Source organism: Coregonus clupeaformis, chromosome 20, assembly GCF_020615455.1.
Source record: "Coregonus clupeaformis isolate EN_2021a chromosome 20, ASM2061545v1, whole genome shotgun sequence".
In the NCBI taxonomy this organism is placed as follows: Eukaryota; Metazoa; Chordata; class Actinopteri; order Salmoniformes; family Salmonidae; genus Coregonus; species Coregonus clupeaformis.
In genome coordinates, this window is record NC_059211.1 from 50831997 (window position 1) to 50859772 (window position 27776).

Sequence of the window (27776 nt, forward strand, 5' to 3'; positions counted from 1 at the left end):
GCTTAAGGACAACAAAGTCAAGGTATTGGAGTGGCCATCACAAAGCCCTGACCTCAATCCTATAGAAGATGTGTGGGCATAACTGAAAAAGCGTGTGCGAGCAAGGAGGCCTACAAACCTGACTCAGTTAAACCAGCTCTGTCAGGAGGAATGGGCCAACATTTAACCAACTTATTGTGGGAAGCTTGTGGATGGCTACCCAAAACGTTTGACCCAAGTTAAACAATTTAAAGGCAATGCTACCAAATACTAATTGAGTGTATGTAAACTTCTGACCCACTGGGAATGTGATGAAAGAAATAAAAGCTTAAATAAATAATTCTCTCTACTATTATTCTGACATTTCACATTCTTAAAATAAAGTGGTGATCCTAACTGACCTAACACAGGGAATTTTTACAAGGATTAAATGTCAGGAATTGTGAAAAACTGAGTTTAAATGTATTTGGCTAAGGTGTATGTAAACTTCAGACTTCAACTGTATGTTAAAAAGCTGCTTTTCTGTGTTGGAATGGTGTGGGCGTACCCCAACAACAGAATGGTCTGGGCGTACCCCAACAACAGAATGGTGTGGGCGTACCCCAACAACAGAATGGTGTGGGCGTACCCCAACAACAGAATGGTCTGGGCGTACCCCAACAACAGAATGATGTGGGCGTACCCCAACAACAGAATGGTCTGGGCGTACCCCAACAACATAATGGTGTGGGCGTACCCCAACAATAGAATGGTCTGGGCGTACCCCAACAACAGAATGGTCTGGGCGTACCCCAACAACAGAATGGTGTGGGCGTACCCCAACAACAGAATGGTCTGGGCGTACCCCAACAACAGAATGGTCTGGGCGTACCCCAACAACAGAATGGTGTGGGCGTACCCCAACAACAGAATGGTCTGGGCGTACCCCAACAACAGAATGGTCTGGGCGTACCCCAACAACAGAATGGTCTGGGCGTACCCCAACAACAGAATGGTGTGGGCGTACCCCAACAACAGAATGGTGTGGGCGTACCCCAACAACAGAATGGTCTGGGCGTACCCCAACAACAGAATGGTCTGGGCGTACCCCAACAACAGAATGGTCTGGGCGTACCCCAACAACAGAATGGTCTGGGCGTACCCCAACAACAGAATGGTCTGGGCGTACCCCAACAACAGAATGGTGTGGGCGTATACCGTCTTTTAAAAAAATATTAGAACGATTATAAACGTCACTCTGGGAATGTCTGAACGGTTAAAGCACGGTCAGGGATCAAGCCTTATGGGGTTGTGTTTAGACTGTGGAGGAAGAAGACAAAACATACCAGAACTTTTCACCTTAGAGCAGCCATATTAAACCCAACCTAAAGCTCAGTTTAAAATAGACTTATTTTAAAATAGAATTACCACAGTCAGAACAGTTACAACGTGTTGTAAAACAGCCTTTTTCACCGTCAAAACATGGCGAAACACAGTCGTCGCACAGACAAATCGCAAAACAAAAGCATAGCCGTAACATCGAGTACAACCAACAGTTGCAGTTACAGCCCTAGGTAGCAGAGGCAAAACACAGCGATTTCACTGCTCTGTCTGTCAGAGTTCAGTCAGACAGCTCAGAGCTTAGCATGAGATTAACCTCTGGAAGTGTAGACACAGCTGGTCAGAGCAGGGAACAGATACTTCTAGAGATACATCAACCTCTAGTGAGTGAGTCAACCACAATATAGTCAAACTAGTCCACTGGTTCAACCTCTAGTCAACCACAATACAGTCAGACTAGTCCACTGGTTCAACCTCTAGTCAACCACAATACAGTCAGACTAGTCCACTGGTTCAACCTCTAGTCAACCACAATACAGTCAGACTAGTCCACTGGTTCAACCTCTAGTCAACCACAATACAGTCAGTCTAGTCCACTGGTTCAACCTCTAGTCAACCACAATACAGTCAGTCTAGTCCACTGGTTCAACCTCTAGTCAACCACAATACAGTCAGTCTAGTCCACTGGTTCAACCTCTAGTCAACCACAATACAGTCAGACTAGTCCACTGGTTCAACCTCTAGTCAACCACAATACAGTCAGTCTAGTCCACTGGTTCAACCTCTAGTCAACCACAGTCAGACTAGTCCACTGGTTCAACCTCTAGTCAACCACAGTCAGACTAGTCCACTGGTTCAACCTCTAGTCAACCACAGTCAGACTAGTCCACTGGTTCCTCTATGTCAACCACAGTCAGACTAGTCCACTGGTTCCTCTATGTCAACCACAGTCAGACTAGTCCACTGGTTCCTCTATGTCAACCACTACCAGTCTTTCTACTAGATTATTTCCATGGCACAAACCAAAGGCCCCCAGAGCAACATTCTGGCCCTGACATTCAGTCAGCAGTCAACGGAAACCGTCAAGAGACCATATATTTTAGGCGGGGAGCAAGAGAGCTAGGCCTGTTATTCTCATCTGGCATGAAAACCCTCTCCTTCCAAAGGAACGCACACATACAAATCAGGTTTAAAGACTTACCCTGTGAACACTAGTACAGTAAAACAACAGTAGTGTGGCTCTGAGCAGGGAGGGATGAGGTCATGGTGGCTAGTGGATTGGGACTTGATGGGAGTAGGGGAGGGAGGGGCCATAAAACAGAGAAACATGACATGAGAGAGCCCGAGGACGCTGGGTAGTTCGGCCTGAGCCATTGCAGCGATAACCTCAGTCAATAACAACACTTGACAAGAACCAAAACTCTGAGGAACGAAACAAACGCCTCTTGAGACTTCAGCCTCAACTACAGCAGCCAGATCTACAGAGAAATTAGTCATCAATCTGTCTGGCTCACTGCTCAGACCGTACACCCCCACCTCACCCCACCCAACTAAACCCCACCCTCAGGAGGCTAGTCCACCCAGGGATGAATGACGTCATCTTTCTTTTCATCTCTCTTTTTCGTAAATCATCAAACACACAGAACACAGCAGTGGCTAGGACATGTAGGACATGGAAAGTGGCCCCACAGGGAGCTTCAGAGACTAAACAGCGCCCCTCACACCCCCTCCTCATACCACAACAAATCACTCAGGTAGAAATGTGTGTCATTTCCTGTCTGCCGGCGTTGACATTGTGGGCACCCTGCTTTGCGTCTCTGTTAGCGCTCCCCTCACATCAGGGGGCCAGGGCCCTAAAATATAGTTTCATTGGCCCTGGAACCCAACACTAGAACCCAACTCTAGAACTCAACAGTGGAACCCAATACCGGAACCAAACACTGGAACCCAACACTAGAACCCAACACTGGAACTGAACACTGGAACTGAACACTGGGGGCCCTTAACAAGCAGGAAAGACATGACATGGCACAAAACAAGCACACGTCTCCATTTTCATCCACCTTCATCAATCAGACAATCAGACCGTCAAGACCGCTACGAACAGCCAACTCTGATGATGAAAGAGTTTTCTTCTCTATCATTCCAGTCTTACTGTAGGTCAGCAGACAGATGCTTCAACCGAAGCATGGCTTATCGATTACATCTGCACACCTTGATGTATTACTGTAGTAATTCAGGTTAAGTTCCTTGCTCAAGGGACCAGCGGCAGTAGCGTGCAGCCTCCTGGGGTGTGTTCTGATCGCTAAGCCATACAGCTGACCTATATAAGTCATTTTTTACGACTACTCCAGCTTTCTTTAAGCGTGAGAGAGGAAATCCAAAAATGTTTTGGACAGACATTTCCATGTGAGAAATGAGGAATTTATTGTTTACCTTTATGGACCACATTCCAGGCTCCGGGTCCTTGATGTTGACGACCCTGGCAGAGTTGGGAATGTGTAGGAGTTCCGTCAGACCGTCGCTCTTCCCGACAAGCTTCCCTGTTTGGAAATACATTTCCATTTTCTTTGCAGCCAAACAAACCAAACTAATTTCAGCAACTCTAAAACAATAGAATTGAACTCATTGAACTAATATTGAGCTGAAATCAAATCAAATTGTATTTGTCACATGCGCCGAATACACCTTTACGTGAAATGCTTGCTTACGAGCCCTTCCCAACGATGCAGAGTTAAAAATAATAATAAAATACAAATAGTAACACAAGAGGAATAAAATACACAAAAATGTATCTATATACGGTACAGGGAGTACCAGTACCAGATCATTGTGCAGGGGTAAGAGGTATTTGAGGTAGATGTGTACATGAAGGCAGGGTAAAGTGACTAGGCATCAGGATAGATAATAAGAGTAAAATAAAGAACAGACTAGCAGCAGCAAATGATGAGTGTAAAAGTGTGTGTATGTGTGTGTGTGTGTGTGTGTGTTTGTGTATGTGTTGTATCGGTATGTCTGTGTGTGTTATGTGTGTGTGTGTGTGTGTATGTACTGTATGTGAATGTATGTGTGTGGGTTTTGTGTGAGTGTTAGTGTAGTGTGTACGAGTGTGTATATAGTGTGTATATATACTGAGTGTACAAAACATTAAGAACACCTTCCTAATATTGAGTTGCACCCCCTTTTGCCAACAGAACAGCCTCAATTCATCGGCGCATGGACTCAACAAGGTGTTGAAAGCGTTCCACAGGGATGCTGGTCCATGTTGACTCCAATGCTTTCCACGGTTGTGTCAAGTTGGCTGGATGTCTTTTATGTGGTGGACCATTCTTGATACGGGAAACTGTTGAGTATGAAAACCCCAGCAGCGTTGAACTTCTTGACATAAACCAGTGCGCCTGGCACCTACTACGGTGCCCCGTTCAAAGGCACTTAAATATTTTGTCTTGCCATGTCTCAATTGTCTCAAGGCAAAACATATTTATTTAACCTGTCTCCTCCCCTTCATTTACACTGACTGAAGTGGATGTAACAAGTGACATCAATAAGGGATCATAGCTTTCACCTGGATTCACCTGGTCAGTCTGTGTCATGGAAAGAGCAGGTGTTCTTTATGTTTTGTACACTCAGTGTATAGTCTTGTGAGTGTGAATAGAGTCAGTGCAAGATAGGGTCAGTGCAGATAGTACGGTTAACCATTTAATTAACTATTTAGCAGTCTTATGGCTATTTAGCAGTCTTATGGCTATTTAGTAGTCTTATGGCTTTGGGGTAGAAGCTGTCTCAGAGCCTGTTGGTCTGAGAGGTGATGCTAGATGGTAACAGAGTGAACAGTCTATGGCTTGGGTGGCTGGAGTCTTCGGACATCTTTCGGGCCTTCCTCTGACACCGCCTGATATAGAGGTCCTGGATGGCAGGGAGTTCGGCCCCAGTGATGTACTGGGCTGGCCGCGCCACCCTCTGTAGTGCTTTGCGGCCGAGAGCGGTGCATTTGCCATACCAAGCGGTGATGCAGCCAGTCAAGATGCTCTCGATAGTGCAGTTGTATAACTTTTTGAGGATCGGCCCATGAGGATGTCCAGGATCCAGTCACGGAGGGAGGTGTTCAGTCCTAGGGTCCCTAGCTTGGTGATGATCCTGGAGGAGACTATGACGTTGAACGCTGAGCCGTAGTCTATGAACAGCATCCTCACATAGTTATTTCTCCTCTTTCCAGATGGGAGCAGGCAGTGCCAAGTGCAACTGAGATTGCATCATCTGTGGATCTGTTGGGGCGGTATTCGAATTGGAGTTGGTCCAGGGTGTCTGGGATGATGGTGTTGATGTGAGCCATGACCAGCCTTTCAAAGCACTTCATAGCTGAGCGGAACTGAAGAGAATTAAGGCCCCAAAAAGCAAAGCTACAGTACATTAGAAAAGCCTTCAGCGAACACTACAGTGCCTGACTTGTGAGCAGACAGTCCTGTGAAATCTGACAAAAGGTGAAAGGTCATAGGGAAGGGGTGGTGTGTTTTGTGCAGTAGCCTACCCTGGGGGTTGCGTATCTCGATGTCAGGTGCGGGGCCGCTGAGTGCCACAGTGACCTCCTTCAGGCTGGGGTCAAAGGGGATCGGCCAGGTGTTGCTGACCCCGTTGTAGTGGTCAGTGGACAGCAGGTGGACCTTGGATGACTGCACTGCCTCTTCCACCCATTTCAACACCTACAGGAAGGGGGAGAGAGATGAGAGGACAATATGCACAGAGATGACAATATGCACACACGCACACACACAGAACATAGAAGGGTGATTCCACGCCAGGAAGGCCCAAAAATATTTATGTTATCTCCGATTATTCTGGCAATTCTCACATAGAAACTCCATTGGGAGGAAGGATGTTTCATAAGCTTTTTACATTTGTATCACAAACCATTTTTGAGAAAATCATGGTAAAGCTATGAGAGCTTTGCGATAACTCCGTAATGAAAAGCGCTATACAAATTAAATGTATTATTATTATTATTATTATTATAAAAGAGGCTATTTTAGGCCCTTTTTAGACCTATACATGCCTCCTGTAAGACCCTATGATCTGTGAACCGTACATGATGCAGACAACATGTTGTTGTCATTATACTCCTAATAGTGTGCTCTAAAATATGGAGTATGTTTAGATAAAATAAAATCACATTCATTTATTCAACATAAAAAATAATAATATTAATATCTCAAAAGTACCCTTTTGATTTAGCTTATTTTTAGACATATTGTTTGGAACAATATACTCTTCAAACATATAACATTTCCATAGTGGGCTCTCTGGTACTATTTTCGGGCTATCTTGGCGTGGAATCGGCCAGGAGCTAGTTATTGTTCCACACATTACTGTATTCACTCCCTACTTTCAGGTTTCCCACGCCCACTCCTTCTCAGTCCTAGAGTAAAGGCTCATAGGCAGCATCAGGGGTTAATTGACCAAAACACACAAGACCATTACAGACTATTATTTCTTCTCTGACATTCCTTTTAATTTTCTCTTTTATAAACAATACAAAACATACACAAACAAACGACAACATAATTCAAACATCAACTACATCACACCTGCCCAGACCCACTAGCACATGCCCCCATCTCCAGCATCACACATCTCTGACATTCCAGCGATCCCTCTTTTCCTCCCCGAATACACCACCGCCCCCCACCACCCCCCACCATCGTAACCACCACCTTCTGACCCTCGTCAGCTGCAAGGTCGTCCCACAACATGTGCAGGAACTTTGGCGAAAATAAATTGAGACTCCCCCCTGCATCCTGACCCAGTTCCTGTTTGACCCAGCTTCTGTTCAGTGTGACCGACCCACTACTTCCAGACCTCTTTTTTATTTTTTTATAATATGTTTATTATTTTCCAATAAAAATAAAGTAAAAGAGACAGCAATACAAACAATGACATTCTTTGTACTGTTGGATGGGATGGCCAGTTTAGAGGACAAAACAAAAGTTAACTCACACATACACAAAATAAAACAAAATCCTATTAGGTGGTACGTGTATAAGAAGACAGCATATAGTCATTACAAGCAGTGTAGTTCAGCCAAAAATAAATATTGAGTGGAGTACAGCACAGAGTAGCAGCAGATCGTCAGCCCAGTTATGAAGCGGGACTAGACCATTTATCCAGTATCGGCTGCCATATTTTGTAAAACAATGGACTTCTATTGGAGGTGTTGTATCGAATCTTTTCCATATGGATTACATTCCCTAAATCCCGTAACCACATTTCAAAGGTAGGTACAGTCTCCAATTTCCAAAATTGCAATATGAGCCTTTTGGCTAATAGAGTACAAAGAGAGACAGCTTTCCCCTCCTGGTTATTCCCATCAACTGTACCAAACAGAGCGATCAATGGGTCTGGGGCTAGAACTCTATCAAAGGCCTTAGATAAGTAATCAAAAATGAGAGCCCAGTAAGCCTGTAATTTAGGGCATGTCCAGAATAAGTGGGACAACGTCCCCTCCTCCTGCTTGCACCTCTCACACAGTGGTGAGGTGTCCGGGAATATTTTATGCAGTTTTACTTTTGAGTAGTGTAACCTGTGTATCACCTTAAACTGTACAAGGTTGTGTCTGGCATTCACTGAACTGTGGTTTATATTCCTGAGAGCTTCTATCCAGTCCTCATTTGAGATTTCTGAACCAAGTTCTTGTTCCCAAGCCCTTTTAATGGTGTCTGTGGATACCTCTATGTGGGCCTGTAGCACATCATACAGTCTGGAGACCGACCCTTTTGAATGGGGTTTGACAAGGATCAAGCTATCTAATGTAGGACTATTTGGCTTCCTGCCATACTGTGGGATGTGTGTCCTTAAGAAATTCCTGATTTGGAGGTATCTGAAAAAATTTGTTGTTGGCATGTTGAACTTTGCCTGTAGTTGTTGAAATGAAGCTAACTGACCATCTATGTATATATTACCAATTGTTGTGAGCCCCTTCTCCCTCCACTGTGAAAACACCACATCATCCATTGCAGGGTGGAAAGCATGATTCCGGCTAATCGGGCTGTCTATGTACACAGTGGGTATGTTAAGAAAATCCCTAATCTGTTTCCAGATCCTAAGAGTATGACAAATGACTGGATTGGAGTCATAAGTGGCTTTTTTCACATATGATGGGCTATTAACAAGTGCAGGGAGTGAGGAACGTTGACAGGAGGCCTGCTCAATCAAAAGCCATGAAGGCATATCCTTCCGTCTCATCTCAGGTAAACTTTCCCTCCAGAAAGACACAATGTTCAGATTAGCAGCCCAATAATACAGTTTGAAGTGAGGAAGGCCAAAGCCCCCCTCTATCTTGTACTTGCATAAATGCTTCTTTGCAATTCTGGCTGCCTTGTTATCCCATAAAAATGGAGTTACTATTGAATCCAGTTTCTTAAAATAGCTTTGTGGTATGAAATTGGGTAGACATTGGAAGAGGTAAAGAAACCTGGGTAGGACAACCATTTTAATAGCGTTTATACGACCAACCAAGGAAATAGGCAGAGTTTTCCAGAAATCTATATTTTGTTTAAGCTGATATATTTTCATGTCCCAATTCACTTTCAATAGCTGGTCAAGGTCTCTTGTCACTACAATGCCAAGGCTTGTGAACTTGTCCCTCACTGTTCTAAGCGGGGTAGATTGCAGAAATTGCATATCCACAGGCCGTGATATTGGCATCATCTCACTTTTTTGCCAGTTTATCTTGTAGCCAGAGAAGGAGCCGAATGTGTTTATCAAGTTAAGTAATGGTGGAATAGACGTTTTAGGCTTGGACAAAAACAAAAGAACATCGTCTGCATATAGGGAAATTTTGTGCTGTGTGTCTTTTATTTTAACAGAAGCTATATCGGCACATGCCCGAATGCGCGTAGCAAGGGGTTCCATGGCTATAGCGAAGAGAGCAGGCGAAATAGGGCACCCCTGTCGGCACCCCTTGAACAGGCGGAATGACTGCGACATTTCCTGATTGGTCACCACGGACGCCATTGGGTGTGCATAAATAATTCTTATCCAATTAATAAATTCCTTTCCAAATCCGAAATGCTCCAGAACCGACATCATATACTTCCACTCAATCTGATCAAACGCCTTCTCTGCATCAAGAGCTATTACCACTGCCTCAACTTTATGATCATGATACATTACGTTGAAAAGGCGTCTCAAATTGTAGTATATATGTCGGCCCGGGATAAAACCTGTCTGGTCAGGGTGTATGATGTCGGAAATATATTTTTTCAATCGGTTTGCCAATATCTTTGTCAACACCTTGTTTTCTATGGGGAGTAACGACACGGGGCGATACGACGACATCTCCATGGAATCGCTATCTTTTTTCAAGATCAGGGCTATTGTAGCCTCATAGAGTGTTTGCGGGAGTTTGGTATTTTCTTTGGATTGTTGAAACATTCGCAGCATAAGTGGAGATAGACTAGCGCAGTACTTCTTATAGAATTCTATTACATATCCATCGGGCCCAGGGGCCTTGCTGTTTGGAAATTGTGCTATCGCTGTGTTAATTTCATCTAAGGTTATCCCTGCATCGAGTGCGGCAGCTGCCCCCTGTCTAGTTTAGGAAGTTCACAATCAGCGAGAAAGCGTTCCATAGTTTGTGGATCAGTAGCATCGCATTTTGATTGGTATAGCTCTGAGTAAAACTGTGCAAAGCATTTATTAATGTCCTGCGGATCTGTTACTATTTTACCCTTCTTGTCTTTTATTTTGTGAATAGCTCTAGATGCTTGTACATGCCTTAGCTGTCTTGCTAATAATTTATGTGGTTTGTCCCCCAGTTCAAAATAACTTTGTTGCGTTCTAGCAAGTAAAGAGCCCACCCGTTTCGAAAGGATGGTATTGTATTCATACTTTAACTTTGTGATCTTCTCAAGGACTGTATACGAGGAATTTGTCCTAAAAACGTTCTCCTGTTCCCCTAACTCTCTTTCAATTTCTCTCAGCCTAGTATTGGCACGTTTCTTCCTCTCTGATGTATAAGAAATAATGTAACCTCTAATCACAGCCTTTAGAGATTCCCAAAGGGTGGAGTCGTCAACATCCCCCGTGTCGTTAGTACTGAGGAAAAAGGCAATCTGCTCCTCCAAATACTGACAAAAAGCCTCATCTTTCAACAGGTATGCGTCTAAGCGCCACGGTCGCCGACCTGTCGACATATTGTCGAGTTTCAGCACCATGGACAGAGGAGAGTGGTCCGTAATTAGAATGGGGTGATAGGTAACCGACTCAGCTGCTGAGATTAGTTTGGAGTCCAACAAAAAATAGTAAATTCTGGAATATGATTTATGAACTGATGAGAAGAAAGAATAATCCCTGTCTGTTGGTGCGTCAGTCTCCAAATATCGACAATGTTAAGGTTTGTCATCAATGTATTTAGACAGACACTGGCATTTGATTGTTGAAGTGACCTTGATAGCTGTTTATCTAAAAGAGGGTCTAACGTACAGTTAAAGTCACCTCCAACAATAACACTTGTATCCGAGATATTTGGTATGGCCTTAAATACCCTTTGAAAAAATAATGGATCATCGAAGTTGGGTCCATATAAATTGACCAAGGTTATTGGTTTTGAATTCAGTGTACCAGCCACAATAATATACCGACCATTAGGATCTGAAATCGAGGTTGAGTAAACAAAAGGAATGTTTTTCCTTATCAGGATTGCTACCCCTCTCGCTTTTGCATCAAAGTTAGACTGGTATATCTGACCGATCCAGCCGACTCGTAGCTTGGCCTGCGCGGGCGTTTAATATGAGTTTCTTGAAGAAGCACTATGTCAGCACCCAGTGATTTAAGATGAGAGAAAACCTTAGCTCGTTTCCACGACATGCCCTAATCCATTACAGTTCCAGCTGACTATCTTTATTCCACCTGGTCTACTCTGTGCTCGGTCACTATGTGGCATTTCTTATTTTAAAGCAAATTGCTGCTGTCATACAAAACCCAGAAGAAAAACGTCCGCCGCAGCGAAGCTTGTCATGCCACCTGTACTAATAAACGTGAACATAAAACACAGACCCCAACCCCCCTCCCGTCCCTTTACTGAGTGACTTCCCCAAACGAAGCACTCCTTGGCTAACACACAAACGTTAGGGTGTCTAGACATAAAGCTTGAACTAACTCGTCATCTATAGATGCTCCGCATATAAACTAATATTAAATAACACTTAACTTAACTCTCATGTTAGGGGGTGAGTGGCGCTAAAACATGACATGCCAAACAATGCTATATTAGCCACAACATCTCACCTATCCTATAAGTCCCAATTTCTGATCTTCTGATCGAAAAGACATAGGCCGGAAATTCAATTCACACACATTCCTGGCCTGTATTTGGCCATTTAGCCTGCTGGCACAGCCGTTCTGTATCCTCAGCCGGGGAGCTTGCTTGTCAAGAACAGATCTGCCTCTTTTGCGTTGTCAAAGCGTACGTGTTGATCCCTCGACTGTCACCTTAAACCGGGCTGGGAAGAGGAATCCATATCGGATGTTGGCCGCCCTGCATTTGTTGCGTACCTCATCATACTCTTTCCGTTGGTTCCTCACCTCCAAGGTAAGATCTGGGTAGAAAGACACCCTGGCTCCGTTGTAGTTAAGGGGGAACTTTTGACTAGCCAGCTTGAGGATGAGATCCCTGGTGTGGGGATAGTGCAGCCTTACAATGAATGGCCTTGGTGGCCCGCCCTTGGCCGGCTTCGTTGCCTGTGCTCTGTGTGCGCGGTCGATCAGGATGGCCGTTTTGAAGTGTTCACTCCCCAGCAATGCCGGTATCAGCTCCGAGACAAATTCAGTGGGTTTCCCTTTCTCCGTGTCCTCCTGGATCCCACATATTCGGATGTTCTGGCGTCTTGAATGCGACTTCGAGCATTTCCAGTCGGGCCTTCAGGGTTTTGTTGTCATTTTTGAACGTTGCGCACTGTTTCTCTATGTCCTGTAGCCTGGCCTCGTGATCGATTGTCGTCTGCTCAACCTCGTGCACCCTTCCCTTAGTTGCCTTCACAGTTTCGGCCAAAGTCCCAATACTCTTTGAGATATCAGCCAACCTTGTGTCCACCTTCTTGCTTAGTGCGTTTATGGCAGCCAGTATGTCACTTTGAGTAGGATCTGTGGGGAACTCTTGGAAGCTAGCCTCTTCAGCTAGCTCCTCGTGGGTCGGCGACGTTGAAATTGGTTCGTTGTCTATCTCATTCCAATTATCTTGTTTAGCGCCCCCTTTTTTGTTGCCTTTTCCCTTTATCATATTTGTTTGAAGTTATAGGTTGTGAGAGGTTAAGATAAATATTAATTTGTTTCAAAATTGAGCGGAGCTCTAGCAATGCACGTCTACTCCATAGCACGCTCTCTAGCGCCCCCCTTCCAGACCTCTTTAACCCTCACCCTGCCTTGTTGCTCTACAAATGCCCCCTCCATCAATCCCCTCTCTGGGGTGATGTCCCGGAGGTTGTCCCCCTGGCTCAGAGGGGACACAGTGACAGGTCTGTCATGGGGAGGTCAAATGAGGCCGGCCCAGTTGCAGAGGGCCGTGGCTGGGTAGACAGAAGGGGACCCCAGCCTCTCTTCCTGTGGGACCATGGGGCCAGGTGGGAGTCGAGGATTCAGTGGGAATGGTAGAGGTCATCTAGCCATTGTTCTTTGTCAGCCCCCTGCGTGTGCTTGTTCATCAGTAGACAGGTGGTTACCCCTCAGACAGTGGTCAATGATGTTTAAAAGAGGGGGGGGGACATGTGAGTCAATGCCCATGTCAGTGCTGAGAGAGAGTAATTTTGTAACATTGCCCTTCCAGATTTAGACTTCAAGAAAATCTAACTAAAAAACTGAATATTTCCTTTGATTTGCATTCTTTGGAACGCTCAGACATCATGCATCAATCTGTTTAAGAGCTGTGCAATCAATTAAATAACTATTTCACAGTGAAGTCCACATAAATCCCAGTTCAGGCAGGCTTGGAGTGGTCCCACCTATACGATACGTCACTAGAGCAGTAAAACCGTCCAGCGATGCTTTATTTACATTCATCTAAGGCTAATGTTCGGGCCAAGTTGAGGCACTCCAAAGCCGGTGATGCTTCCACCATCCGCGACTCCACTTCATTTCAAGCCTGCATGTTCCGGGTCTGAGAATGTTCTGGATCTGAGAATGTTCTGGGTCTGAGAATGTTCTGGGTCTGGAACCAAGTCATAGATCAGTCCTGTGTTTGTGTTCTACTGAGACCCGACTCCTGTCAGACAGAGCCAGCTCAGCACCACAGTCTGCTCAGTAGTGGAGAATAATGACGTGATGATAGCAGATCACACTTCCTCCCGAAGAGGAGCCACCAAGTTTTTTTTAGATGCTATTGTATGTCTGAAATTCCCAAATGTTATTTGAGGACATAGAGAAAGAGAAAGTGAGGGAGGCACACAACTAAACAGAGAGCAAAGAGATGAACAACTGAACCAACAGCTGATTGGGTGGACAGTAAGTGTAGAATCGATTAGTTCCATTCAGGCTGATGAATAGGTCTTCCCATTCAGGCTGATTGACATGACTAATTCCATTCAGGCTGATTGACAGGTCTAGTTCCATTCAGGCTGATTGACAGGTCTTTCCATTCAAGCTGATTGACAGGACTAGTTCCATTCAGACTGATTGACAGGACTAGTTCCATTCAGGATGATTGACAGGACTAGTACCATTCGGGCTGACTGACGGGTCTGTCTTTCATTTCAGGCTGACTGACAGGTCTAGTTCCAGTTGGGCTGACTGACAGGACTAGTTCCATTAAGGCTGACTGACAGGACTAGTTCAATTCGGGCTGACTGGCTGACTTGTTCCATTTAGGCTGATTGACAGGTCTAGTTCCATTCAGGCTGATTGACAGGACTAGTTCGAGTCGGGCTGATTGACAGGACTAGGTCCATTCAGGTTGACTGACAGGACTAGTTCCATTCAAGCTGACTGACAGGACTAGTTCCATTCGGGCTGACTGAAAAGACTAGTTCCATTCGGGCTGACTGACAGGACTAGTTCCATTCGGGCTGACTTAACGGGACTAGTTCCATTCAGGCTGACTGACAGGTCTAGTTCCAATCGGGCTGACTCTCACCTCGTTGACTTGTTTCTTGTCCAGGTGGAACACCTGTCCAGAGCTGGTGGAGGCGATCTCTTCGTAGACCTTGTACCCGATGTGAGACCGGTCATCACAATCCCCTGTCAGCACAAACACCACCTACACACACATGCACACACACACGCACGTGCACACATACAAAACACATCAGACTATAGACACAGCGGCACAAATAAAGGAATGCAATATTTACATTTTAAACCACATTCAATCTTCTCCAACAATCTCTTCCAGATGTTCACAGCTTTACCTGAGACTGTTTCTGCTGGATGAGCTGCAGGACCTCCTGGGTCAGCTTGTAGTCTTTGGATCGGGCATCTGTGAAGACGTAAATGAAGGACCCCGGCAGGGAGATCTCCAGGGCGATCTTGATGGCGCCAATGCTCATTTCTGGGCAGTCTCCACCTCCCTGGTGACAGAACCATTAGGATGAGCCAAAACAAACCTATACAGCATGTTGGGTACATTCACTATCAAAGTGTTCTAGAACATTCTGGGCATTATGGAACAGAGCACTTCATGGGAATTTTGCAAGAACACTTGATTCCACACCATTTATATTTAAAGCACATTGGAAACCATTAAGGATGAATGCAGTGTTGACATAGTGTTTTGTTCCAATCTGTAATACATACTGTAGATTACAGTTTATTTCAATTGCTAACAAGCATCGGTCAATACTGAAGCCACTTTTTCAAAACTCTTCACAGTCTGCATTACCAACATGCATCTTGGCCAAACAGTTAATCTCACCTCCAAAACTCACTCAAACCACCAAAACGCTTCATACATGTCTCAAAATAAGTTTGTTCGACCATAACACTGGCAACAATTCTCACTCAGAAAGCATACATTGTCACTCATAACACACTGACCTAAAAAAACACTAACAACAGGGCGCATTACATAAATGATTAACTTTTCTCTTTGAAGTTTTTTTTCACATAAATCAGTATTTCATTATAGAATAAGAATAACACCTTTTCCCTTTATTGACTGTACTAAAGTATATGTAACAAGAATGATTCAGAAATTCAGCAAATTGCCTCAATAGCCTTTTTTTTCTATATCTTTGCATATAGTAATTTACTTGTGAAAAATAAAAAGTTGAAACAAAAAACAAAATCCTGAAATTCCAGGGCTGCAATAATCATTCAAAAAAAAAACATCATCAACATGTATAGTATAATCCCTCATACTGTAGAGTACTGGGAGGGTTCTAGTCTCCCTCTCTCCTGCATTTGGCCACTAGTTCTCATATTGATACCGGAGTTCTTTCACACGTTCCTCTCAAAGGGCACAGTGTACAACTGCTTCATCCTTATTTTATGTTTCTCTAGGACTCTGGCAATTGTCGTTGTGCTGACCTTATTCACAGCTTTGGATCCTACTGAAAAACACAAAACAATCAATATATTTCCAAATGTCAGTACATGTGAAAATGTGAACATACTGTATTGTACTGTAATATGTAGTTCAATTATCATTGAAGGATGCACATCTCACCTGTTGTTTTGCCGGAAAATGTGTACTATTGATGCAACTGTTGAACGCTGCAGATTTGGTTTTACCCTTAAACCTGCCTCTCTCAAAGAGAGACCATGGTTTACAACATGGTCAATAACTGTGGCCCTTATCTCATCAGAGACCACTGCTCTTGGTCTTCCTCTCATTTGTCCTCCACGCATTCTCCCTCACCCTGCCACTCTCCCTCTCCCTCTCCCTCTCCCTCTCCCTCTCCCTGCCACTCTCCCTCTCCCTCTCCCTCTCCCTCTCCCTGCCACTCTTCTTTCCCCACCAACCTGTCTTCCTTGATCCATGTTTCCATACTAAATCATTCCAAAGCCATCCTCTTTTGTCTGTTTGGTAACGAGACTAAAAACAGGACACTTGGGTAGGCTTTCAACTGAAATTGCAATCAGCTGTGTTTGGAGTGATTCAATATTCTGCTGAGATTTTCAATATGTTTCAATCTGGTTACTGCAGAAATGCACGACATTTGTTATCATTCTGTTTTGAATGTGTTTTTAACAGTTTAGGAAACAGTGTGTTAGCATTTGAAAACATGTGCTGCAAATATATAGTTTTGCAGGTGGTGGAGTATGAATGAGAAAAGAGTTCATGGATTTCGGAGAATGTGGTCATTGAATGCATTTTGTGTGAAAGCAATGAAAAATGATTCACAGTTTGGTCCAGATACACTTCTGTTTCGCTGACTGTGTGAAGAGTTTTGACAATGTGACTTCAGTTTTGACCAATGCATGTTAGCAATTGAAAAAAACTGTAACAAGATTATAATTTAAACACATGTATAGCATGTCTATGAACCCTATAAACAGATCTGGACTGGGGATGATATGACTTAAACAGGTGGAAGGTAGCTTAGCGGTTAAGAGCGTTGTGCCAGTAACCGAAAGGTCGCTGGTTCTAATCCCCGAGCCGACTGGGTGAAAAATCTGTCGATGTGCCCTTGAGCAAGGCACTTAACCCTAATTGCTCCTGTAAGTCGCTCTGGATAAGAGTGTCTGCTAAATGACAAAAAAAAATGTTTTTGAATGTTGAGGGACTAGTGGTGACATTGACTGATGTGCTGTAGATAACCTGTAGAGGTTGTTGATGATTGGTAATTTGTTCCGCTAAATGTTAATGACTACTTACTGCAGAAAAGCTGTTATGTAATAATTTTTTGTTATCTAATGTTTCTTCTCAATGATTCTGGTGTTTTTTTGCTCAAAATCTCTACATTTGCTAAAACTGCATCAAAACCTCAGGAAAGGTTCCAGGGCACTCATGCTTTCTCCCATCAATTCAAATACATTCAAATCGTTGATGCCACGGCCTTCCTGAGTCCAGTCACTGTTAATGGACAGGGTCAGCATAGGCCTCGCTGCTTTGCCTAGCTTGAAGCTTCATTCATTGCATTGAGACAATTTCATATTTTTCGCATGCGTATTGCCTAAACATGTTGTGTGGGTATTGCCTGGGGTAAGCTGTGCACATTTGGGCGTGTCTACATAATCTGGCACTCGCATCCATTGAACTGAACAAAGCTAGCTAGCAAAAACAACCTGAAAATGGACACTATTGCACCTCAAAAAATGTCCACGTTTGAATAATGTAACGAGCGCCATTTGGAAGGTTTGAAGAGTGGAAAGTCAACTATAATAAAAGTTAAGACCAAACAGAAGCAGCATACAGGAGCTCTACACACAATACGTGACATGACAGGCAAACACCATTTCCCTCACTGCTAGCTGACAGGCAACCACCATTTCCCTCACTGTTAGCTGACAGGCAACCACCATTTCCCTCACTGCTAGCTGACAGGCAACCACCATTTCCCTCACTGCTAGCTGACAGGCAACCACCATTTCCCTCACTGCTAGCTGACAGGCAACCACCATCTCCCTCACTGCTAGCTGACAGACAACCACCATCTTCCTCACTGCTAGCTGACTGACAACCACCATCTCCCTCACTGCTAGCTGACAGACAACTACCATCTCCCTCACTGCTAGCTGTCCACTTGCGTGAAATGTCATTACCAATTAAAGCTGCAATATGTAACATTTTGGGTGACCCGACCAAATTCATATAGAAATGTGAGTTAAATATTTGTCATTCTCATTGAAAGCAAGTCTAAGAAGCGGTAGATCTGTTCTATGTGCGCTATTTCTATGCTTCCGTTCTTATGTTGGTTTTTTGCGTCTTCAAATTGCTGAAAATACAATATTACTGGTTATGGAAAATATATTTCACAGTGGTTCAGATGGTACAATGATTCTCTACACAATGACTGCTTGTTTTGTCACCTAAACTGAAATTAGGCAAACTATTAGAATTTCAGCAACCAGGAAATGGCGGAGCGATTTCTGCATATTGCACCTTTAATATTTTTTACCCAAACTTTTACAACATCTTGGACATTTTCTTTTGCTTTGTGGACGTAATGAGAATGGGATATAATTTTGTGTCCGTGTGAAAATGGAACTGAAGGAGGCCTTGGAGATGCGTCTCCCACAGCCGTGTGCCTGCTGTTCTGCAGAATAAAATAATGGACATGTGGTTCTGCTGTGACTTCTACAGCGCTGTCACCGAGAGGTTCAGCAGACGACTGGACTTAATTTACTAGTAAAGGAAAGCCTAAATGCATTATCCTTTGCAATTTGCAGGTTAGGCTACTGTTGAATCATGAGAAGAGACAACATCCCTTTGAATGCGTTTGATTTTTAAGCCAGAATTTCGTTCTGAGGTTTTTAACTGCATTTTTCAGTCATTTCGATTGTCGATATGGAAATTTCATTAGAACCTTATTTATTATATATGTGTGTAATAATATTTCACATAACAATATTATTATGTGTGTGTGTTTTCACGCGCTGCTCATTGGAAGAATTCTAAATCCATTGTGAAAGGCTATGGAGTAGGGATGGGAATTGCCAGGGACCTCACAATATAATATTATCAACATACTTAGGTGCCGATACGAAATGTAATGCGATTCTCACGATTCTATATGTATTGCGATTCGATACTGTGGTTTTATTGCGATTCGATGTTCCAAACGTATTGCTCACCATATGTCTGCTACAGAGGGACAAGAGAGAGTCATGAGAAAATAAGTTTTGATCAGTCAGGGAAATAAAAGTGCTGAAAACAAGTTGGTTCACTATTTAAAAAGAAAATGGAGAACAAGCTATAGGATGAAAAATACCAGAGTTTTGGCACAGGTACAGCTGACTAGCGCTAGCTAATGCTACCTTACAAATCAATAATTGGAGTCAAATATCAATATAATATCGTCCAAAAATAATATTTTGATATGTAACCTTATCTATTTTTTCTCCCATCACTACTATGGAGTTTGCGTTGCAAATTATTCGGATGAAATGTGTCTATATATTGGTATTTTAGTGCCACATATCAGTTGTAACTGTGGATGCTACATCGGTCTTTGGCTGAGCTGAGTTAAGCAGTGTGTCATTTTGTCGGATTAAATATGCTGCCATCAGAGGCTATCGCTTGTGTATCTTGGTTACATTGGTATTTACATTTTTGTTGGTCCATTTTGGTTAATAGCCTATGTCACTCTGGGTGTTGGAGCTATCTGTTGTATGGTGACCTTGGGCTTCATCAAGGTTTATTTGTGAGTAAATCTGGCTTTGATAATAGCCTGTGCTTACCCAGCCACCAACCTCACCGCACGCCATTGTGTAGCTTTATAAAAGCTTTACATAGCATTTATGAGGACCCTTGGCCAATCAGTGTATTGCTTTAGGGTTTTTTTCATAGTGAAATTACAGACATCTTTAATGATATACACCACCGTTCAAAAGTTTGGGGTCACTTAGAAATGTCCTTGTTTTTGAAAGAAAAGCACATTTTTTGTCCATTAAAATAACATCAAATTGATCAGAAATACAGTGTAGACATTGTTAATGTTGTAAATGGCTATTGTAGCTGGAAACGGCTGATTATTAAAGGAATATCTACATAGGCGTACAGAGGCCCATTATCCGTCCTGTGTTCCAATGGCACGTTGTGTTTGCTAATCCAAGTTTATCATTTTAAAAGGCTAATTGATCATTAGAAAACCCTTTTGCAATTATGTTAGCACAGCTGAAAACTGTTGTGCTGATTAAAGAAGAAATAAAACTGGCCTTCTTGAGACTAGTTGAGTATCTGGAGCATCAGCAATTGTGGGTTCGATTACAGGCTCAAAATGGCCAGAAACAAATAACAGTCTATTCTTGTTCTGAGAAATGAAGGCTATTCCATGCGAGAAATTGCCAAGAAACTGAAGATCTCGTACAACGCTGTGTACTACTCCCTTCACAGAACAGTGCAAACTGGCTCTAACCAGAATAGAAAGAGGAGTGGGAGGCCCCGGTGCACAACTGAGCAAGAGGACAAATATATTAGAGTGTCTATTTTGAGAAACAGACGCCTCACAGGTCCTCAACTGGCAGCTTCATTAAATAGTACCCGCAAAACACCAGTCTCAACGTAAACAGTGAAGAGGCGACTCCGGGATGCTGACCTTCTAGGCAGAGTTGCAAAGAAAAAGCCATATCTCAGACTGGCCAATAAAAAGAAAAGATTAAGATGGGCAAAAGAACACAGACACTGGACAGAGGAAGATTGGAAAAAAAGAAGAACATTTGTGAGACACAGATCAAATTAAAAGATGCTGGAGGAGTGCTTGATGCCATCTGTCAAGCATGGTGGAGGCAATGTGATGGTCTGGGGGTGCTTTGGTGGTGGTAAAGTAGGAGATTTGTACAGGCTAAAAGGGATCTTGAAGAAGGAAGGCTATCACTCCATTTTGCAACACCATGCCATACCCTGTGGACGGCGCTTGATTGGAGCCAATTTCCTCCTACAACAGGACAATGACCCAAAGCACAGCTCCAAACTATGCAATAACTATTTAGAGAAGAAGCAGTCAGCTGGTATTCTGTCTATAATGGAGTGGCCAGCACAGTCACCAGATCTCAACCCTATTGAGCTGTTGTGGGATTAGCTTGACCGTATGACCGTAAGAAGTGCCCATCAAGCCAATCCAACTTGTGGGAGGTGCTTCAGGAAGCATGGGGTGAAATCTCTTCAGATTACCTCAACAAATTGACAACTAGAATGCCAAAGGTCTTGAAGGCTGTAATTTCTGCAAATGGAGGATTTTTTGACGAAAGCAAAGTTTTAAGGACACAATTATTATTTAAATAAAAAATCATTATTTCTAACCTTGTCAATGACTACGTTTCCTATTCATTTTGCTATATTTCCTATTCAAACTAATTTCATGTATGTTTTCATGGAAAACAAGGAGATTTCTAAGCGACCCCAAACTTTTGAACGGTAGTGTATGTTTGACATTAACTGAAAGAATATATTCTGTTCTGCTGTCTATCTTAAAGTCTCTTACATTTTACTCCTCTTCTCTGTTGCTGTCTCTCCACCCCCCCACCCCCACTCTCTCACTCCCCTCTCTCCATCTCCCTTCACCCCTCTCTCTCTCCCTCTCTCTCTCTCTCTCTATTCCTCACTCTCTCTCGCTTTCTTTCTTCCTCCCTCTCTCCATATTTCTGTCTCCCCCCCCCCCCCCTCTCTCTGTGGGGTCAGGGGAGCTGTCCTCTGGAGCATTCTAGGAGGCACGTGTCTGTATGAGGGGAGCGCTGGACGCCAGCAGGAACATCTGGAACTGACTGATCCCTGTTTCCAGACCAGGGGGATGGAATGTGAGGAGAACTCCTCTCCTCCGCTCCCTAACACCCCCACCCACTGGCAAAGAATCCCCCTCATCCCGTAACAATAACCCTATCACCCCCTGTACGTGCACTCTCATTCCCCCCTACAGTACCAAAATATAGGACAGCACAAAATGTAGTACATACCCCACCAGCTGATCTCAACAACCTTGTGCGAGAACAACTGGCTTGGAGGGAACCTATGGTAACCAGAATGAGGGTAGCCTACTGGACATCGAAAGGGCTGACCCAATGATGTATATAAACAATGTATGTATGGCTATGGAGCTGACCCATATAAGAGGTTAACTACATCAGAGTTGAACTGCATTAGATTAGATGTCATCTACATACAACTACATGAGATAGTCCTAAAACTCATCAGTTCTTTAACCTGGTCCCAGCCTACAGCAGCAGAGAGATGACAGGTGACAACCGGGGTGAGGAGAGGATAGCCTGGCATAGTCCTGTAAAAGGAAGCTCAGGGATCTCTATGGGGGTACTGTGTTACACAGAACACCCCCACTCACACGCCAAACACAAGCTAGCATGCGCCAAGGATGCACAAGCACATGCCAAGGATGTCCCCTCGCAGGGCAGCTAGCTGCAGTATCTGAACGCTAGCTACTGGTTTCACCGCATTGCTCCTTTGCTCCCAGACACAAATCACTCTTCTGTCAGTGGTCTGCTCAGATACTGATACTGCTGAGAGACAAATCTGGGTTTCAGTGAAGCACTTCAGCAGCATTGTTCAAATAATGGATTACCATACAGAGAGGTGATAACCACCAATCACAAGAGAACTTCCTCCCTCTCCTCCCTTCCTCTGAGCGATTGCAGGAGAATTTGGACTTCGCATCGCTCTGTTTGGCTCTCTGACTCAGTTGATTATTTTGTTTGGATATGTGTTTGTTTAGATATGTGTTATTTTTGTTTAGATATGTGTTTGTTTAGATATGTGTTATTTTTGTTTAGATATGTGTTTGTTTAGATATGTGTTATTTTTGTTTAGATATGTGTTTGTTTAGATATGTGTTATTTTTGTTTAGATATGTGTTTGTTTAGATATGTGTTATTTTTGTTTAGATATGTGTTTGTTTAGATATGTGTTATTTTTGTTTAGATATGTGTTTGCGATGGCTATGGAAAATCAGGAAGCAAAACAAACCCAGGTTTCACGAGAATGTTGTTATGTATCCAGTATGGTCAACTTTCAGAGAAACAAAAATACAACAGCTCTGTATAACTGAGGAGGGTCGTTAACTCTAGAACCCACCTGGACGTACAGCTCCCTCAGTTCAAACTGAAACTTCTTTGGATCCGTTGTGATGGTTACCGGTCCTATTTCTGCAAAGGAACAAGATAAATTAAACATTACAGACAGCCAGAACATGATGTATAGTGTTGTAGACTAATAGCCCTATTAGAATGAATAATTGACATAGTTTCTTGGTCTGAATTCCTGACTGTGGCCAAATATTTGTGCAGACGTCCAGGTTCAAATGTCACAGTTTGAACTGGTGTGACGGGGAGCTTCCTGTAAACACTCAGGAAACCAGATCCATCCCTCCACATAGTGTGTGTGTGTGTGTGTGTGTGTGTGTGTGTGTGTGTGTGTGTGTGTGTGTGTGTGTGTGTGTGTGTGTGTGTGTGTGTGTGTGTGTGTGTGTGTGTGTGTGTGTGTGTGTGTGTGTGTGTGTGTGTGTGTGTGTGTGTGTGTGTGTGTGTGTGTGTGTGTGTGTGTGTGTGTGTGCATGTGCGTGTGTGCGTGTGTTTGTGATGAGAGGGAAGAGATCTCCATTTTGCATCTTCAAATGGACTATGCTGAAATGAGGCCCTTTTTGGCTCTAGATATATGCCCATTCACACACATGCACAGTATCAGGGAGGGTGGTGTCTGGGCAGGCGCCATGCAGGCACCCAGGAGTTGCTTTGGGATTGATAAGGAGACCCCAGCTCTGGAGAAACTTCAATGCCCTCTTTCAGCCTATCATGGCTCACATGGCCTTTCTCATGTGCCTATCACAACTACGATTGCAGGGTCGATGAAACAGACAAAGAAGTGGAACTTACAACAACTTGGAACATGAAAATCTGTTATTGTGAGGTCAACATAACTGGACGACAGATCAAAGGCTTGCATGGCAGAGGAGGTTTAATAGTCAACCACAATCATTTTCCCATTAAATTTCACATGGTTTACTTGGTACAATATTCAGTTCATTTTCAGATAAAAATCTAGCAAAAGCGAGGGAGGGAGTCAGTCTGACTTAGGAAAAAGTCAAAAATGATACTCTGACTCAGCCGATCTGAGGCCAAGTCATTCTCATTAAAAATGCTTATGGAAACCTACTAACATTTCACCTCTAAATGAATGTTCCACATGTTGCAACTCTTTCAAACTGATTTCCAGCCTGAACACGACACACAGAATGGATGGACTGATCCTAGCTGTGGAACTCCTAACACCATCCAATAAAGGCCCTTCTAACGGCAACCCCCACTGACACTAATTGGCCATGGCTCCGTTACAAAAGGCCAACATGTTCTCATTAACAATGTTCCCATTCCCCTCCCTCAACCTCTACCCTCCCTCCATCCCTCCCTTCCTACCCCAGGCGGTCAGCTGTTCTGCAGCTCTTGGGGAAGACCTTACGGCTCAGGTATGCTCTTGTGTCATCGCCGGTCGGGGTTCGGCGTGAGGACATCCTTCAGCTTCGCCGGTTATAAAAATTGTTATAAAAACGGTTATAAAAGCCCCAAACAGCAAGTGAGTGACATCATCAACCACCTTTTTTCTCCAACTGCGTTGGTTGGTCGGTAGTCAAACCGCTTCTTCTCAGCTTACTTGTGTTTCAGTCTTTTAATGCTTGCTAAATCAAAATGTTCAACTATGAAAATAATAATGTTTGCAGGATTGTCCTGACTTCCAAGAACGCCTGAATGGCTTGGCCTTGCTTTTCTGGATGGCTGGATGCAAGTTTCATCATCCAATTATTTCAGATCTACAGGAGTGCAAGTTTCACCATGGCACGGACCGTGGCGATACGTTGGCACATGAGAATGATTAGAATATGGCAAATTCTTGCATTCTATCCATGCTGGCTTTTGCAGGCTACCTGAGACATGAAACAGAGAGGTGGGAGGGCGTACAGGCTGTCGCAAATGTAGGTTATTAATGCTAATTTGCATAAATGGATAATGGAATCACTTCAACCACTTCATTTTCGGATGTATTTATATTTTTAGGTGTGACGTAATTACAGTAGGTCCAGCTCTTTTTATCGACGCAAGACAGTTAAATGGAAACGCACCATGGCAGGCAATTGTTGAATCTACTTTCTATGCAAACTTTCTAAATGTTGACAAAAAATCACTGGACAAGTTAATGGATACATAGCTACTGAGAAGTCTGGCCAGGCCTCTGCACTAGCACCACCACTGGGAGGGTTGATTGAAACAAAGAGGCCCAGAAGTGCCAAGGGGTCAGAAACCTACAAATTAGTTTCACAACAGAAATTACAGGCCAGGGGCGCTCTGCTCTGACGATAAGGAAAGAGCTGGTATACCGGTATACCGCCCAAGCCTAGTCAAATACCCCGGTATACGGTATACCGCCCAAGCCTAGTCAAATACCCCGGTATACGGTATACCGCCCAAGCCTAGTCAAATACCCCGGTATACCGCCCAAGCCTACTCAAATACCCCGGTATACGGTATACCGCCCAAGCCTAGTCAAATACCCCGGTATACGGTATACCGCCCAAGCCTAGTCAAATACCCCGGTATAAGGTATACCGCCCAAGCCTACTCGAATACCCCGGTATACGGTATACCGCCCAAGCCTAGTCAAATACCCCGGTATATGGTATACCGCCCAAGCCTAGTCAAATACCCCGGTATACGGTATACCGCCCAAGCCTAGTCAAATACCCCGGTATAGCCTAGTCAAATACTGTCAGTCTAGTTCTGCTCTATTTCCAACTCCTTATGGAATCGTCATGTTTGGTGTGACAATGAGGGACAAGTAGTTGGCAAGACAGCAGAAACAGATCTGGGACCAGGCTAGGGTACTGCTACTTTGGCCCAACCGCTACATACCGGTACGGTACATGGTGTAATGGAATGCACACCAAAGCTATGGCTCTTGTCGTATATGAAGATTATGACTTTGTTAATGTTTTTAAGTGGAACCTGAAAGGATGTTTATTTGGCAGAAAGAGAGCCGTTTTTAGTGTGACGCCACATACAACCGACAGGAAGTGTGTGTTGTGGACAGGGGATTGGACAGTAGAGGGAGCCACCCATATCTTGGGAAGATTATATATACTGGGTAAAAACGACGAAGAGGTTAGAGCGGCCATTGCAATCTGGGACGCCGTTCTCCGGGTGATCTTGACACCTGTAAACTCATGCTGAAATCTTGTGATATGAATAAAACTTATGATCAAGGTTCAGTATGAGCGGACTCCTTTGTTTCACAGCAATAATTACCAGCATTGACTCGACACTACACTCTCCTGATCTGATAACTAGACCAGGGGTGAAATGCTTCATAAAGAAACGTATCTGGTCCACAGGGTCACAGAGTCTGCTGGTTTAAGCCCTTAAGCCTTTTATCCAGAGACTAATTTAGACCTGCATAGACCACCATTGTGTATCCCAATAAAGATGTTCATGTTCTGATCATCTGGACAATCTTTTTTATAAGAAAAAATTAAACAATGGAGATGTTCCAGTGTTTACTTCAGCGGTTAGTCCTGGGTCAGCCTCTCAGCCATTAGACATCAGACAGGAAGCGGTTTTAGTGTTTTTTCTCTATGATGATGAAGAGGAATACATCGGTTGGTGGGTTAGTGGCGTAAACAGGGACACGTGTGTGAACTCAGTCTGATGGAATGCTCTGATGTCTGACCTTTGCATTCTCACCGTGTTTATCTGAGGTAATGCTAGTTAGCCAAATTAGCGTGCCACGCAAATCCCATGCATGCTTAAACACTAACAGAGAGGCTAATGGGATGGAACAATCTGGGCAGCTTTCCAGCGCAATCTTAATTTCACCTCCTCCAAAGTTACATACACACAAACACACACACACATGAACATGCACACAGACACCACGCACACACAAGCTCAGACACACACACACACATAATTCACCTCCTATGACATTCAGCTTGGGCTAATTCACTGGGAATCACTCTCACATTCGTCCATGGAATGTCTCATTCGGACTGTCTATTTCCACATGAAAGAAATGACAGCCAGGGAATTCAAAGACCCAGCCATAGAAAGGTCAGTCATTATTGTATTTCTTTTCAATCCAATGTGTGTGTTTGTTTAAATACCATCATGGGATCAAGCTAAGTGTTTCCCAGGCTTCCAGGAGTTTGAAAATGTCAAGAAACTCCTAATAGAACCTAACAAAAGCCACTTTAGCCCAGACACTCTTCCTCCTTCCTGTGTACAAGACAAGTCCAAAACCTTCACCCTGACTAGAGCAGTCTGGGAAACTAATATCAAACCCCCCTCCCCCTCAGACCCCATTCACCACAGGCAAGAGTTTATATAGCTGTGGAAGCAATCACATTAACAGCCTAGAACATTTGTTTTCATTTTTTTCATTCCTCAAGGCGAAGCTCTGGATGTCCGAATGTACAATTACTCCTCTCTATAAAAGGAACTAATCACAGAGCTCCACAAACAAGCACTGTGACAATACGACCATTCAGTGACCACAAGGATCCCTAATCTTAACCTTCGGTCCAACCACGATCAGCTCTGTGGTCATGGTTACACTGGGTCGTGTGGCCATACTCTGTTGTTGCATACAGAGGCACAAACTCAAGAAAGACATTCAGAAGACGATTCTGAATTGTTTTTGTGACAGGTTTATTGATATGCTGTTTAATGATATGTGGTTTAATGACATGTGGTTTAATGACATGTGGTTTAATGATATGTGGTTTAATGATATGTGGTTGAATTATATGTGGTTTAATGACATGTGGTTTAATGATATGTGGTTTAATGATATGTGGTTTAATGACGTGGTTTAATGATATGTGGTTTAATGATATGTGGTTGAA

General features: G+C 43.6%; 1 protein-coding gene across 1 annotated transcript in view; it reads right to left on the reverse strand.

The window, feature by feature from the left end:
- Positions 1-27776, reverse strand: part of hmcn1 (hemicentin 1) — a 213524-nt gene that overhangs the window by 161727 nt on the left and 24021 nt on the right. Inside the window, exons 2-6 of the mRNA XM_041838786.2 lie at positions 22964-23034; positions 14691-14849; positions 14417-14539; positions 5828-5999; positions 3736-3842 (exon numbers count right to left, since the gene is read on the reverse strand). Of these exons, the coding sequence (XP_041694720.2) occupies positions 3736-3842; positions 5828-5999; positions 14417-14539; positions 14691-14849; positions 22964-23034 (632 nt within the window). The remainder of the gene's footprint in view (positions 1-3735; positions 3843-5827; positions 6000-14416; positions 14540-14690; positions 14850-22963; positions 23035-27776) is intronic.